Source organism: Callorhinchus milii, unplaced genomic scaffold (assembly GCF_018977255.1).
Source record: "Callorhinchus milii isolate IMCB2004 unplaced genomic scaffold, IMCB_Cmil_1.0 Scaffold3, whole genome shotgun sequence".
In the NCBI taxonomy this organism is placed as follows: domain Eukaryota; kingdom Metazoa; phylum Chordata; class Chondrichthyes; order Chimaeriformes; family Callorhinchidae; genus Callorhinchus; species Callorhinchus milii.
Window position 1 is genome coordinate 97,315,468 of NW_024704744.1, and position 15,351 is coordinate 97,330,818.

Here is a 15,351-nt window from a genome sequence, read left to right on the forward strand (position 1 = left end):
AAAGCGACACCCCCCACCCCCCCACCCCCCAAAAGGGGACGATGGGGCCCATGGTAAATAAGAGACTAAGGTGAATAATATTTATATTAGATGAATTACATTGGTTTTCCATTATTGTTCAGGATAATTGGTTTCGTTATTGCTTTCATTACTGCTTTGAACATTCCTTAATTCATTGCTAAACTCAACTTCTTATACAGTCGTGGTGTTTGAAGAGCAGCAATGTATCTAAGAGAGAACCCGATGCATACAGCAACAACTGTAGCTTGCATTTATATAGCGTTCCTCACGCAGAGTAACCTCCCAGAGTGCTTGAGGGAGAAGTGAATAGAGGTGTACGGGAGAGGGGTAGAGACTGCTATGGAGTATAAACACAGCCATGGACCAGTTGGGCTAAGTGGCCTGTCTCTCTTCTGTGTAATTCTGCTGAATGACTATCGCATTAAATTGGGTTGCCTCGTTCTTACACTTGCTTAATGAAGTGGAGTCTTAGGGATGGAAAACCTTCTTCATTCGTGTGAAAGAAAAATGCAGTAAGTAAAGCATCTGATGGGTGCCAGAGCAGTGCCTGAATCCAAATTCAACCTGGCCAACTTCAGGCTAATCGAGGCTTCCCGAGAAGGCCTGGGATTTAGAAGCATTCATACCTGTTTTCATGGGTTTCAAGATCTGAAGATATTTAGCCAGCTGGTTACTTGGACACAGCTGCTCAGACTGAAATGCTCTCGAGAGGAGAGGAGCTTCAAATAAACATTCAGACAGCATGGCAAATAGAGCTGGGCTTTTGAAGAATCCGTAATGAGAAACAATTTGAAATCTGTAGCTCGGACCTCTCTGCTAAGAGAAACTCGTGTGCTGAAGGGCACCCGTATGAAGACAGGTTCCGAATCATCGAATCGTGCATCAAAGAAGTTCCAAAACCTAAGCTCTTCGATTGTTAATTAACCCAACCATTAAAGTCCACAACAATTCAAATTGTTGGAACTTGGATCAGAATGGTTCCACAGGAGCTTAGGGGGAAGGGGTTAAAGTGGGACATCTGAGACCAGACCCCAAACAATCATAGGGAAATAGGGAAAATACCTATGAGAAAGCCTCTTGGACCACTCTATCATGAAAAGACCTTGATGGAAGGTTTGCATACCTGGGCTAGTATGGGGCAATGATTTTCATTTATTTCAGGAATGCACAATAATCCAGGGAGGTGAACTAAAACTGATGGAGTATGAGGGAGAGGACATATTTTTCCTTCCATATACCCTTTGGTTCCAGGGAAGGCGCCCTGATAGGCGAAGCAACCAGGGACATCTCAGGGCTTCCTTCCTGGTGAAGTAGGCTAACATCAATCGATTATCAGAAAGATCCCTTCTGCTGACCATTAAGAAGGCGTCGAAGAAGGAAAAGATTAAAGAGCGGGTGGGCTTTCAGGCATTCTGACCCTGTTCGCTGGAATTCCATCCCAAAGTCAAGTCCCTCCACCTCATCCCCTCTCTCCCCTCTTTCAAGGCAGATTTCAAGACCGCGCTTTCAGCCATCTTTCCCCTCCTCAACTCCCGCCCCCTACTTCTCCCCCTTAGCTCCCAGCAACAGCTCAGTTTCCCATTCAGCCCTGTGAAGGACTTTGAGACGTCCTCCAGACACGAACGACGCTACAGAAATGTAAATTGTATTGCATTGTATTGCATTGTACCAATTTGACAATTCTTGAATTCAGTTTTAACTCTGAAGCTTGTTTTCCGTGGTTCTTAAAAGGACTTACAGAAAGCTGGCATCAAAATTAAGTGGTACTGCATTTTAGGAGTTTGACAAATCGTGGACGTTCTGAAAGGCTCCGTCACTGGAGTAAATCCAAGCCCAGTGGGAATTTCGACCCAGTCCCTGGTAGCCGATAAAGTTCAGATGTAAATTATTTTTCAAGGAGCTCCATCAAGCTCTATTGTAAACTGAATAGTCGTGTTATAAATCGATAACTATAACTTACAAACGATTAAAAAGCAGATCCCACAATTCCCTAGTAAAGCCCTGATTCTTTGGGCTGCTATTTAAATCTCAATGCGTTAATCACACAGATTTTGGAACTATCTTCAAAAACCATTGTGTTACTTATGCGGTCGCTCTGTGCTTTAATCAGCTCTGCCTTTTCCCCACTGAAGCAAAGAATCAGCATAATAACATGCTGTGCCTGTACTGAAGCTGAAATGAAAGAACAATAGATTGGAAATAAATAATTTACGAAATGGTTTCCTGAATAATTAAGCCACAGACATTTTATTCTGGAACGTATCTGGTTTAACTCTGTTCCTAATCTGCTGTCTTTTTTTCTTCACAGGTCCGTTGCAAACACCGGAATAAGGTTTTTCCCCGATGTCACAAAAATACACTCTAATGATCTTTTCCTTCTGTAAGTTTTTTTGGATCATTTTCTGTTCGATTAAGGGGGGTATTGATAATACACGTATTTGTTTGAATAACATTTCAAAGTTATTTCTCACCGTATTTCCTGCTTAAATCTTTTTTTCCTTTTTTTTTTCCTGTCTCGCTCTTGTTCGTTGAGACACAGACCTTTTACTTACTCCTCCCTGCGTCCTCGCCATATTGAAATCAAAACTAACTGTATCTTCTCCCAACTCTATAACTCATTCATGATTGTGGAAATGCTCAGTTTTCTCTGTTTTTCCTTTCTCCTATCATCTAACGGGCTTTTATTCAAATGGAAGTTAGGCATCGCTGAACAAGTTTCTTTGACTTATCTCACCCTCTCTCCTGCTCCTTGTAAACATGTAGGTGTTCTGCACTATGAGCCCTTTGCCCTTCATGAATAAATTTGTGGCTGATTATGTATTGGAACTGTCGAGCTCGTGAGTGCTCAACCACCCGGAGCTTTGAAGGAACATTTGCTTAGTGGTACTTAATAGCATTAAAAAAAAACACCGATTTCGTGCAAGTGGAGTTCAGGGTGTGCACAGAACTCAGACAAAGGGTACTTGATTGTGGATAAGTCGAATTGGTTGTGAGGTGGCAAGGACAGTTGTAAACTAGACTTAAAGAGGCTTTACTCTGAACACACTGGCTTTGCTGCCAACGATATAAACATAGCACAATAGTCCTCTTCGACGGAGCAGATAATAAAGAAACTGGTTTTAGCCTCTTTCACGCACCCTCTCCTCGCTGGGTGGGAACACCCGGGAAACTCGCTGGGAATTTCCTAAACCTACCAGACTATAGCTGCTCACACTAAGAGATTTCTAATGCTATGATTTTTATGGGAAAGGTTTCGAGACGAGCTACCGAACTCATGGAAATATAATAGAGTGCTTTTGGTTGCAAAAGTAGGTTTAGACTGTCGACCTCTAATTCAGTTGAGAAGAAATGGGCGAGACACACTGATTGACAAAAAAAAAGGAGCCCGAAATTCCGCACGGTACATTTTGCGATGGCGGTGACAATGTGTGATGGGATTTGTGGAGGTTTTGAAATAATTATAATTGTAATTACATGCATATCGAAAATTCAATTCATTTGAAAATTGGACCGCATTAAATGCTTAGTTACGGCTCAATCCTAGACTTCAGAAGTTGTAGAACCTCTTCACTATTTTACGGGTACTTTGTTGCCGGTAAACATGGGTGGAAGGTCACCTAAAAGTGCCAGTGTTTGGAATTCAATTACAATCTGCTGGCAGTAACTGAAATTGGCCATAGATTTTTTTTCTTCTCAATTAAGACCCTGTCGAAGTGAACATCTGGTACACCTCATTGTCATGGAGAGTGGCTGCGACAATTAGGCAACTAGTTTGATCTGCTGCATTTACGGGCGTATCACCTTGACTTGTCAATATCTGCTGCCTCAAGAAGTGGCCTGTTTACGTGGCAGATACTAAGTGCATACGCATACGAGATGTACTGCTTCGACGACCCCCTTAGGGCAAATTTCTAAGCAAATTTGGCACGTCATTAATTTTCGACCGCGAATGCTATTTTGTTGATACAGTAGTCGTTGGGTTACTATGTATAGCTCATTGCTGCTCAAATATATAAGTAGTGACATGGCCAAATTCTGAAAACTTCTGACAATGGACTAGATAGTAAAGAAGATAGTTGTTTTATCCGGGTGAACATGATCTGTACAAATGAGGCTCTTCAGGACCCTGCGTATCGTATTGTATACTTCAGCCATTGAGGGATACAGAGCTGAAACTTGCGCTCGAAGGCGTCTAGGCTGGAATATCAAACTCAGACACAAACACCCGGCTTTGATGGCCACCTCGAGATTCTACGATACAACCTGAAAACGTTGCACTGGGTAGAGGGGCAAAATCGAAGCCGAGACTGTCGATACTGGGACAATTCATGGAGACGATGTCCAAGTTATAAACCAATGTCACGGCTCTAAACATCTCCTACCTGTTGCGTAAAGATCTGGAGCCTGTGCTAGAGAATGCAAAGGTAAAGAAATGTCTGCGTTCGGCTTTCGCCTTGAAAGCTTTCGCTGCAAAGAAAGACTTGTCAACTTCCAACATTGCGCCAGTAAAATGTTGATGATCCTTGCATTGAAAACAGTGGCAGAAGGTGATTCAGAGCAGCAGACAGACCATGGTGCTGAGGATAGTGTGAATGAGCAAGAAAGCCATTCACTCAAGACAGATTAAATGAGTTGGTTTCAATTTTCCATCTATCATTGAAATTTATGTTTCACTGCAACCTATATTGTCAGAAGAAAGCCTTCCTTGGCTCTTTTGTAAGAGAGCTTCAAATGACCACAATCGACCTCACAGAAAATACAGGGTAAAGGAACATCGAGAATACTTTTGTTCTGCTGGTGCAACTTGGAATGATACATCAAAAGCCTTCATCCTCAATCTTTTTGATCTATTGAGACCTTGCAGAGGAGCTGGACATGCACGTTTACTGTTGCAAAGTGATAACGTGGAAAATTATCCGTGGTTGTAAATGCAATGAAACTTTCATATAGTGGTAGTTCTCTTAATTGTAGTCTTATTGGCATACATATAGTCTATTTAAATTGCTGCTTGTACTTGTTAAAGTGTAGGCCCCAAGTTAAGCAATGCTGAAAATAAAGGTTAATTGGGATTCTAAAGGCATTCTTTACAGTATATTACATTCACTTTACAGTATATTCTGTGAAGCGCTTTGAGACGTCTCGAAGACGTGAAAAGCGCTATATCAAATGCAAGGATTATTATTATTATTCTGTACTGATCACTTCCTTGTGAACCAGGGCTTTGACTTTGACGTGGTATAAATAAGTTATTTTCTTGTGCGAATGTTGGTACAGCACGCAAGCGGGGACGGTTTATTGCATTTCGTTGGTTTAATCATGGCTTTCGCTTGTCGTATTGAAGGAAAATAAGGGATAATAAGGATTAGTAGCCCAGATAGTGTTGTGGATAAAGCTTCAGTTTGCAGACCAGCAGCACAGGGACGGGAAACAGCTAGAGTTCCTGTTACATCTTCAGCACCCTCTTTTATACTGGTTGTGAGTGTGCGTGGCAGTCGGGGGAGAAGACTATGTATATGTAGGCCATGGCATAGAGCACGCAGAGTGACACTTGACACAGGCTAAAGGGAAAACTGGCTTGCTTAACTTTCTAAACTTTCAGATGAGATGAGGCTGGGTCCAATCAGCCGGTCCAGGTGGATGTGGATCCCATGGCACTCTTTGAAAAGAGAAGGGAGTTCCTCCTGGCGTCCTGGCCAACAATCCTCGAAATAAAATTGGTCACTCGCTCTATGGCTATTTTTGCGACATTTCCCGTGAACCACTTTGTGTTATCTCGACGATGTGACAAGAACGCTACACCAGATAGAATTATAATTATTATTGTTATTATTATTATTATTATCATGAAAGTGCCATATGAGCAGCAGCTCCAGGTTTCTCCAGTTTCTCCAGTCCAGGTCATGAAGCTGGGACTCTACGAATGTGGCTGTTGAATGCAAGGATTTTAGGGTGAAAGATTTAAGTGCCACATTTATTTTGGCGATAAGCAAATCCACCCTCCTCTTGGAGCTTTACAATGCTCATGCCATGTACCAGCACACTACAGTCACTGCTAAGACCTTTGCCCACGTACGCTGACTCTCTTGAATGTGAACTCACCGGAGTAATGATTTTGACGGTCTGGATTTATAACGAAATGACAGTGAAATTACAAGTGCACATCACCAAAATAGGTACAGCTGAATAGGAAATGGTATCTGTATCTGCCTTATCTGTTTGCAAGCTGCTGATCAGCATTTTTCTTTGAACACAATCGTAATATAAGATAAATATTTTCGTCTTGAAATATTCCTTAAAAGCAAGCTTAGCTGAGCTTTAATACATGCAGTAATGAGCATCCTCTGTGCATCGAGAGATTAAGTCAAGGCCAGTTAGTCCTGAGTTTGAAATCATGGCAGAAATAGTGTACAGGTAATGCTCCCATGTTTTGGTTAAGGAATGTGGACTTTGGACTTTCACTACAAGTGGTTTCTCATTGAAATATAAGTCTAAACGGTAAAAAGTGCAGTAAAACATTGGGCACACAATGGCCTCACTCTGTGACCGAACTGCTAATGCAGAAGCTTTTGATCTGCGTTCACCAATCAATAATTTCTTCTCCTGCTGAGGCTATTAAATTGATGGTAGAAATGGAAGATAAAATATGCATTGGTTTTAATGAAAGTGTGCGCACTGCGCGCTAAGCAAAATAGACAGTAATATAGTCCATTTCTTGCAGGGAATTTCAGGACAACATAAATATGCAAATCATACCTTCTTATGCATTCCAAGGATTAAGCACTGGAAAATTAAATATGTAAGTACATAACTACTAATTCGGTCGGACAATTCTGCATCCGATCTTATTGGAATCGTTAGATCTGAAGTTAAAGCAAAATGGATTGGAGTGCCACACTCATTAACTGCAAAAAGCACAAGCAAATCTGTTTTTTTATGCATAGTTTGTTGCATAAACCATTTTGAATATCAAATCAGATGGCAATGTATATAATTTTAACCTGTAGCCTCGGTTGCTGTGTGCGGAATAAATATCAAAGCATATAGCAGCAGGCAACACAAGCGTCTAACAAATCTTCCTTTATTTTTAAACACAGAAAGCTGATAAACAATGGACTTATAGAAGTACGAAGTCATGCATTCAACGGGACAGATTTAAATTATCTGTAAGTTGTCGGTTTATTTCCGTCTTAACAGTCTTTTTTTATCGTTGTCTTGCTGCCAGCCATTGATAGCAGTTAACGTTCAAAACCCCGGTGAGTGGTATTGTGACAGTCCAGAATCCTAATAAGATTCTCTTGTGTCCCCAACAGCAATCTTACAGGCAATGAGAATCTCCAACAAGTGCATGAGGATGTTTTCATGGGAGCAATGGGACCAACTGTTCTGTAAGTGAAAGGGTTAATACCCTACGCAGCGATCTGTGCAGAAGTGATGTAAATATATATATATACACTGACAGAACTCTTGTGCATTATTAAACAATAAGGGAAGGAGAAGTAATTTTTTGATTGAAAATGAACCGTGGAATGGCTTTTGGATGGATTATTTCTGAAACACAATATGATTTTATTTATTCCACGAGCCAAACTCTTCCATTTTTAACCCCCCACCCAGCCCCCTAAACTGCACACTTGCCCACAAAACATACAGTCAATTCACTTTACAGTCTATTCCTGTGAAGCGCTTTGAGACGTCTGGAAGACGTGATAAGGCGCTATATCAAATGCGAGGATTATTATTATTATTATTATCATCATCCACGTCTACTCCACTGCCCTTGGTGCACCAATTTATTCCACCACTGAGCTGCAATGTGCTTTGAAACATTTAGGTTATCAACCCTGCCTGTCCTTATTTGTTGGCGTTCAAAAGTGATGGCGGTCAAAACCGGAGATTAAATGGTTCCCTGCCCCCAAAAGACCTTTTAAACTAATAAGTTCATGTCCTGCAGTGAACCCCATGTAAGTAAGTCACGCTGATCCCTGGAAACTCAGCTCCGAGGTGATCTCAGGTCAGAGACTGATTAAAAGATGTGTCAGAGGAGACCTTACAGAGGTGTATCTTAAAACGTTTAAAAGGGATTGAAAAAGGAAACCCAGAACAATACTTTAGAACAAGAGGAGATAACGTTTGCAACTACTGCGACGTAACTGTTTTGCTCTAAGCAGCTACGCTGCTGATAATTATTTACGAACATTTCTTTCGGGCCACCTGGTCATGCAAACAAATTCCTTTATCAAAGACACCAGTAAGGAACGTGTGTCCCTCGATGTCAAAACAGCAGAAGGAAAGGACATGGATTTAAAATTCCAAAGGGCAATTTTCAGATAGACACAAGGACATTTCTCTTTACCCAGAGGGTAATTAATGACTGGAATGGGTTGCCGTGAGGGGTGGTTGTGGCTAGTAGGCTTAAGAGGCAGTTTGATTCTGTAATGAGAGTGGGTAGAGTGAGTATTCTGGAGCGATGAGGTCAATGGAGCCAAGGGCTTTCTTCAACCAAACCAATCTTATGTTCTTGTTAAGAGCTGGTGTGATGTATATTGGCTTTCCTGAAGGCGACAACCTTTATGACCCAGAGAACCATTCACAACACACCATTCCCAATGAGTATTTCTTCAGCCCCGGTGACATAAATGTTTTGTTGCTGATACTTATATAGAAGCATGTTTTTCAGCAACCCAGTCGGGCGAACAAAATACTTTATCAAAGGCACAAACACATAATATATGATAGTTGGCAATTTGCTGTCAAAAGCTCAACAGGACAGACAAAGCACAGAAGTTATACAGCCACAAATTTACAACACTTCAAATCGAAGTATCCTTTCATGTAGATAGATGCCTTCTATTGCACTGTGCTTATTAATTCTCTCCCACTGATCAGGAAAAATATGGGTTTCTCCATTCTCGTACCATGTAGTCAGTCAGATAATTGAAAGATGATCTAGTATTGAGGAAGTAAGCTGGAAATTTATCAGCGTAATATGGAAAGGGCCTGTAAATGGGACTGAAAGGATTGCTCTTAAAAGAGCTACCAGAGAATAATGTGCCAAAAATGGCCTTCTCTGTGCTGTAAATTTCTATGATTCTGGAGTTGCAGAAATTGAAGAGTCATTTTTTACAGCAAACCATGTGAGTGCGATTGATACGGCTAACACTCTTTCAAGTTAATTTAAGGTGGCACCACGTGATCTTGCTGAGAATGGGTTTACTTCCCTTTGCCAAATCATTTTTCAGAATATCCCGATCAGTAGAGGCCACAAGATCACAAAATTAGTAGGGCACTTGAATTACTAGCTCTAAAATGTATAATATATGAAACGTTCAGGTAAACACATCACTTATTTTCAATCCTCTTGCTTTCAATTTGCTATGAGAGAACTCTTCAATTAGGATATTCCTTTATTTTTTATCAATCGGGTGGAAACAATAACAACAACAATAAGATTCCATTTATAGAGCGCCTTTCACGTCAGGAGGACGTCCCAAGGCGCTGTACAGTTGGGTCAGGACCCGAGCAGTGGGGGGAAATGGTCAGGGTGAGGGGAGGGAAGTGAGGGAGCGAGGAGGGGGTAGAGAGTCGAGAGGGGAAGCTGAAGGCTCGGTCAAAGAGAAACACTAGGCTTAAGCGTGTCCGAACCAGACTGAGATTTCCACATATGTAACCTATCTACACGTGGAAACTGCCTGTGTCTGGAATGGAATGTACTCTCTTTCCTTTAAGCAATGGCCTCTGGTTTCCTAATTCTGGATATTATATCAAATTCAATGTGTGTAGGTCATACTGTACGATATTCTTCCAATATGATTATCTTGAAAACATTCCATTTTGAGCCCTCATTTAATAAGGCTGACGGTTTTAATCGATAGACTTGCAATATGAGCCAGCCCGTTCGGGTCTCTTCCAGCAGTCTCTGCAAATTTGAAGCGAAGGAAAAACAAGCATCGAGATGCAAACTGTGCGATTCTACAAACCCTTCGTTATGACAGAACATCCTTTGTTCAAATTGTAGAAAAACCGTAGTTAAGCTGCATTTCTACTTTCAACAGCAAAGTCAGTTGCTCTCAAGAGCTAATATCACATGATATGTCCATGTTAAATATGGTATAGTAAGTAAACAGGGTGCATTCCACTTCACACACAGGAAAGGCTTACGTATGTGTGGAACTTTGTCCGGTTTGGATACTCCTAAGCATGGTGCTAGGCTCCTGCATGTGTCAGATACCTGGCTGACCAAAAGAAAAAGAATATTGCAATTGAAGAGTTCTCTCAAAGCAAATTTCAGAGCTAGTACTCTCGGGGTGTAGAGCAGCAAGCCTGGTTTAGACCTCTCACTCGAGATCACTTCGAGTCAGGGTTGATAACGTTAAATACCAAATTCTGGCATTCTTATTATAATTAATAAGTATTGTAGTGATGATACATTTACCTCTCTGATAGCTGTCTCTCTTAAACTGCTGATAGTTTGTACCATGCAGAGGGTAATTCCTTTAAAAAATAATAATAATAAATTGGTCACTTCAATACACGTCCAGACCGTGCACAATTGGCTGCCACGTTTCGCCCACAAATATGCAATCAATTCACTTTACAGTAAATTCTGTGAAGCGCTTTGAGACGTCTCGAAGACTTGATAAGGCGCGATAGCAAATGCAAGGATTATTATATTATCATGTTGGATCAAGTGTTACTCATCTCTCCCTATGCCCCAATGCAACTCTTTTCAGTTTTCTATTGTGTTAGCGTTTGGCTAATGTTTTGCAGTTGGGTGAGTAAAGTCACTGTTTCACAGACTGTAAATTCTTAACGTTCAGAACAGCCAAGGAATATATTATATATACATATACGCACTGAATCTAATCTAATGCCTTCTCAATTATTTGTGTGGAAATGCTTCAAGCGTTAAAGCCCAAGTAAAAATACAGTATGTCCTTCGGTATAAAAATAATCTACTCAAATTGTACAATAACAAATGTTTGATACTTGACGGAGAGTGGAAGCAACAATCACAAAAGCTATGAAGAGAATAACATTCTTACTGTTTTATTCAGGGATATCTCCAGAACTGCTGTTACTGCACTACCACGCTATGGCCTGAAGTATATTAAGAAGCTCATAGCGCAATCTACAAACAATTTGAAAATGTTACCGCCATTAGAGAACTTTGTTGAACTAAGAGAGGCCAGCATGACTTATCCCAGCCACTGCTGTGCTTTTGAAAAGGCCAAGAAACAGGAGTGAGTACTGTTTGTCTTGTGGTCGTAATAGATCCTTGTTTTTGATCTACAGAAGCTGCAAATACAAAAGTGAATGAAGCAAAAAAGCCCCAATGTATTTGAAAGAAAACTTGATCCATCCATGAGGGAGAAGGGAATAGAGAGGTTTCGGTGAGATACTGGAGAGAGGATGGGAAGGTGGTCTCATCTACAGTATAAACACCGGGTCTATAATGTGGAGACAGTATAGGAGAGTTATACTGGATGGTCGTGCCTTCATTTAAATGTACACGGACAAGGAACATAGCACGTGATTTAGGAATTGAACAACAAAATGATTTGAATACAGTATGAAATTACAATATTGAAGCTATCAGATCAATCAATCATAGCAACTCATATTTCTGGGAGATTTAAGGAAATGAATTGTATTTTGTCGCCTTTGTTTTTGGAATCAGGCCAGGCATCTTCTTTCGCTAAGAGCACGGAATAGAGATCGACTCAGTCCTCTGTTAATGCTGCTGTTAGCTGGCTCCCAGAAGGTGCATTGGAGGCATTATTTTTGTTCAGAGATGTCTTGACACGTGCGAAAACCCATCACCATGCCGAAGAGTATCCAGACCAGCCTGAGATTTCAATGCAAACCACCTGCACATGGATATTCCTGTGTCTAGAACGGAATGGGTACTCTCTCTCCCTGGAGGGATGCACCCTGCTTATCTAATTCTGGAGAGTATTAGGTGGCTTGGGGACCTCAGCGTGTGGAACTGAGGTACCGCTGAAGTTTAACCAGCTAAATATGGATCGCTTACAATAAGAGGTGGCTCAGAGCGATTCTGCATCTTTCCCAATCCCGCTTTTTGTTAACTGACACGTTATTCTGCCAAAATCTACCATAGGCTTTTCATTGGGTAAAAAAAAAATGAAGTATGCTCTTCATATATACTGTATATACTGTCTCAAATAAAAGGATATAGTCCAGGACGAGACGTTGGCAAGAGTTATTGAATTTTGTATTCGGCTTAATTGAGATAAACACTGACCTGGGTTGGGCTGATACGATCGAACACCTATCTCAGTAATGATTCTAAGAACCCAATGTTCTTGCCAATGAAAGGAGGGAAAAACAAAATTCCTTCATTCCGCACAGTGGGACTGGCAAGCAACCACTGTTTAGTAAAGTCGGCAGGCAGATTTGACTCATTTCAGCATCGTCGTAAGAAACTCTTACCATTTCTTTCTTGCAGATTGCAAAAATCTCCACTGTGTAACGTGCCCTACAACAAGGATCATGATTTCACCGACGCAAGCTCCTCCACCGAATCTGTGAACGGTTCCCAGCCTTCAAATAGGTCTTTGCAGCAAAACGCGTACCTTTACAACGAGGCGTGGTTTGGATTAAGCAAGGACGAACCCGTGTTTGACTACGGCCTCTGCTCGGAGACAGGAGAAGTGATCTGCAGTCCAAGCCCAGATGAATTCAATCCATGCGAAGATGTCCTGGGAAAAGACATCCTAAGAATCATAACCTGGTTGATGAACATCCTTGCTATCATTGGCAATGTCGTTGTCCTGGCTGTCTTATTGACCAGTCGATACAAACTCACGGTTCCACGGTTCCTCATGTGCAATCTTGCCTTTGCCGATTTTTGCATGGGCCTCTATTTGCTGCTTATCGCCTCCGTAGACATCCGCACCAAAAGCCAGTACTACAACTACGCGATCGACTGGCAGACCGGCGCAGGCTGTGCCTCGGCTGGCTTCTTTACCGTCTTCGCCAGCGAGCTCTCGGTCTACACGCTGACCGTGATCACCCTCGAAAGGTGGCACACAATCACGTACGCCATGCAGCTGGACAGAAAGCTCCAGCTGAGGCACGCCGCCGTGATCATGTTCGGGGGCTGGCTGTTTTCTTTTGTCGTCGCGCTGTTGCCTCTCGCGGGCATCAGCAACTACAAGAAGGTCAGCATCTGCCTCCCGATGGACATAAAGTCTCCAGTCTCTCAGGCCTACATTATTTTCATTTTGATGCTGAACGTCATTGCGTTTTTGATCATTTGTTTCTGCTACGTTAAGATCTACTTGACGGTCAGAAACCCCAACTTTATTTCCACCAATAGCGACGCAAAAATTGCCAAGCGTATGGCCGTGCTAATCTTCACGGATTTCATCTGCATGTCGCCCATCTCTTTCTTCTCCATTTCCGCAGCCATGAAAGTCCCCCTCATCACGGTGTCCAGCTCGAAGATTCTTCTGGTACTGTTCTACCCCATTAACTCCTGCGCAAACCCCTTCCTGTACGCTTTCTTCACAAAGCCTTTTCGACGGGATTTCTTCATCCTTTTGAGCAGGTTTGGCTACTGCGAAATGAAGGCGCAGCTTTACAGAACTGAAACCACGTCTTCAATTCACAACTCGCACATGAGAAACGGCGGGCAGGCTCCAAAGTCTAATCAAGGCTCAGTCTGCACAGAGCTCCTTGTAGCTAACACCGCAAAACAGCCTGCGGTCTGCAACTCCTGTTCTCAGAAGCCCCACCAAACATTTTCCGACGTCCGCGCGGGTAATCCGTAGCACGAATTAACGTAGCATGAAGATTTTCAGCGCCAAACGAATCATTTGCGGAGGGACTCTTGTTCCGTTTTGTTCAAATGCCGAGAGTTTCTGAGTCGACTGTTCGAGAAGGCCAGGGCTCCGAGCTCCCAAGCTAGCAAGGACCAAGTGCTCATTCAGTCCCCGCTAACCTGTGGCTCCACACACTGGAAATGAATCAGTGACTACACAGTTAAACCTGGTACTGTAACACGCTCCTGACTTAAAGGGCCCCAAAAATCTTGTGATTCTGAAGGACCCAGTTTGTGCAGCAAATGCTTTATGTGCTCTACAATTTCTACATTGAAGTTTGTTTCTCACTTTTCGAACCTTTCTTCAGAGTTTCCCAGTCTTATTTTAATGTATATATGAAAAAATAGTATCACTGTTGTACTGTGGGCATCTCGTATTTGATGGAGAGATTTTACGCCTGAGTATAAACTGCACCTTACATTTTATTGGAACGTGATTGTGTAAAACATAGTCTGTGCCAAGGACCCTATATTGAAACGGTCACCCACTTCCCTCGATAGTGATTTCTTAATGTCGAACCTTCCAAAACAATAACTTGCATTTATATAGTGCTCACAGGATGTCACGGCTTTGGATCGCTTTGTGATTTGTGACGAAACTGCTAATGATTTGTATCCTTAGTCTGTATTAGATTATCATTTGTTTCGTTCCAAAGGGATTTCCCATCTTGGTATGATACAATGCAATTTACATTTCACGTTGGGAGAATGTCTCAAAGTGTTTCACAGTGCGATGTATATGTCTCAGAGACAGGTAATATTGTAAGTTGATTTGGTGTCAAATTTTATATGATGTAAAAAAATTTTTTTTTAAATCTATACAGAATATGGTTCAGAAACATTACCCAAATACTGTACTCTTTCCTCTACTGAAAGGACAAGGGTTCTTTTTTGTAATAATCCATGAATGGAATTTGCTTGCATTACGATGTTAAGCTTGTTTGTATCTGTTGACTGGTTGACTTTGACTGGGGCAATGGATATAGTGGTCAAAATAAAGAATTTTACTGACTTTGAGATGAATCCATACAGCAATGTCACACAAAAAAATAATTGTAGCTTCTCAGTGGATTTTTAGTTTGGTATTGGCTGCTCGTGTCTGTGCAATGGATGCAGAAATTTCTTTTAGTCGCAGTAACATGTTACAGACACAGAAATAACCACCTGCCCAGTCTGGACAAGTCGTGTGCTCTACGACAGATTCTTGAGGTCTAGAAAAAGCATTCTGCAGTTTGACCCAATGGACTCAGGAGAGATTTATCCTCATTACGGTTGGGGGAAAAAATACTGGTGGCAGGCTTCAGCAGGTTGAAACCCGTAATGAGAGGAAATGGGTTTTGCCCTATGGCACCTTGCTAAATCTTAAAGCAACAGGTGTGGACAGCATTCATGTTAATTTACTGAAACCTTCTTTAAGGGAGGAGGAAGAGGTAGGTGAGGGTTTTTGCAAATCAGTACTGTTGGGAACCATCAACTGGTCTTGGAGC

At 41.8% G+C, this 15,351-nt stretch overlaps 1 protein-coding gene across 1 annotated transcript in view; it reads left to right on the forward strand.

The window, feature by feature from the left end:
- The window catches only part of fshr (follicle stimulating hormone receptor), a 51,486-nt gene extending 36,559 nt beyond the window's left edge, over window positions 1-14,927 (forward strand). The window contains exons 5-10 of the mRNA XM_007904998.2: window positions 2,330-2,401; window positions 6,740-6,817; window positions 7,116-7,184; window positions 7,332-7,406; window positions 11,076-11,261; window positions 12,488-14,927. Coding sequence (XP_007903189.1) covers window positions 2,330-2,401; window positions 6,740-6,817; window positions 7,116-7,184; window positions 7,332-7,406; window positions 11,076-11,261; window positions 12,488-13,814 — 1,807 coding nt within the window. The 3' untranslated portion in view covers window positions 13,815-14,927. The remainder of the gene's footprint in view (window positions 1-2,329; window positions 2,402-6,739; window positions 6,818-7,115; window positions 7,185-7,331; window positions 7,407-11,075; window positions 11,262-12,487) is intronic.
- The last annotated feature ends 424 nt before the right edge of the window (window positions 14,928-15,351 follow it).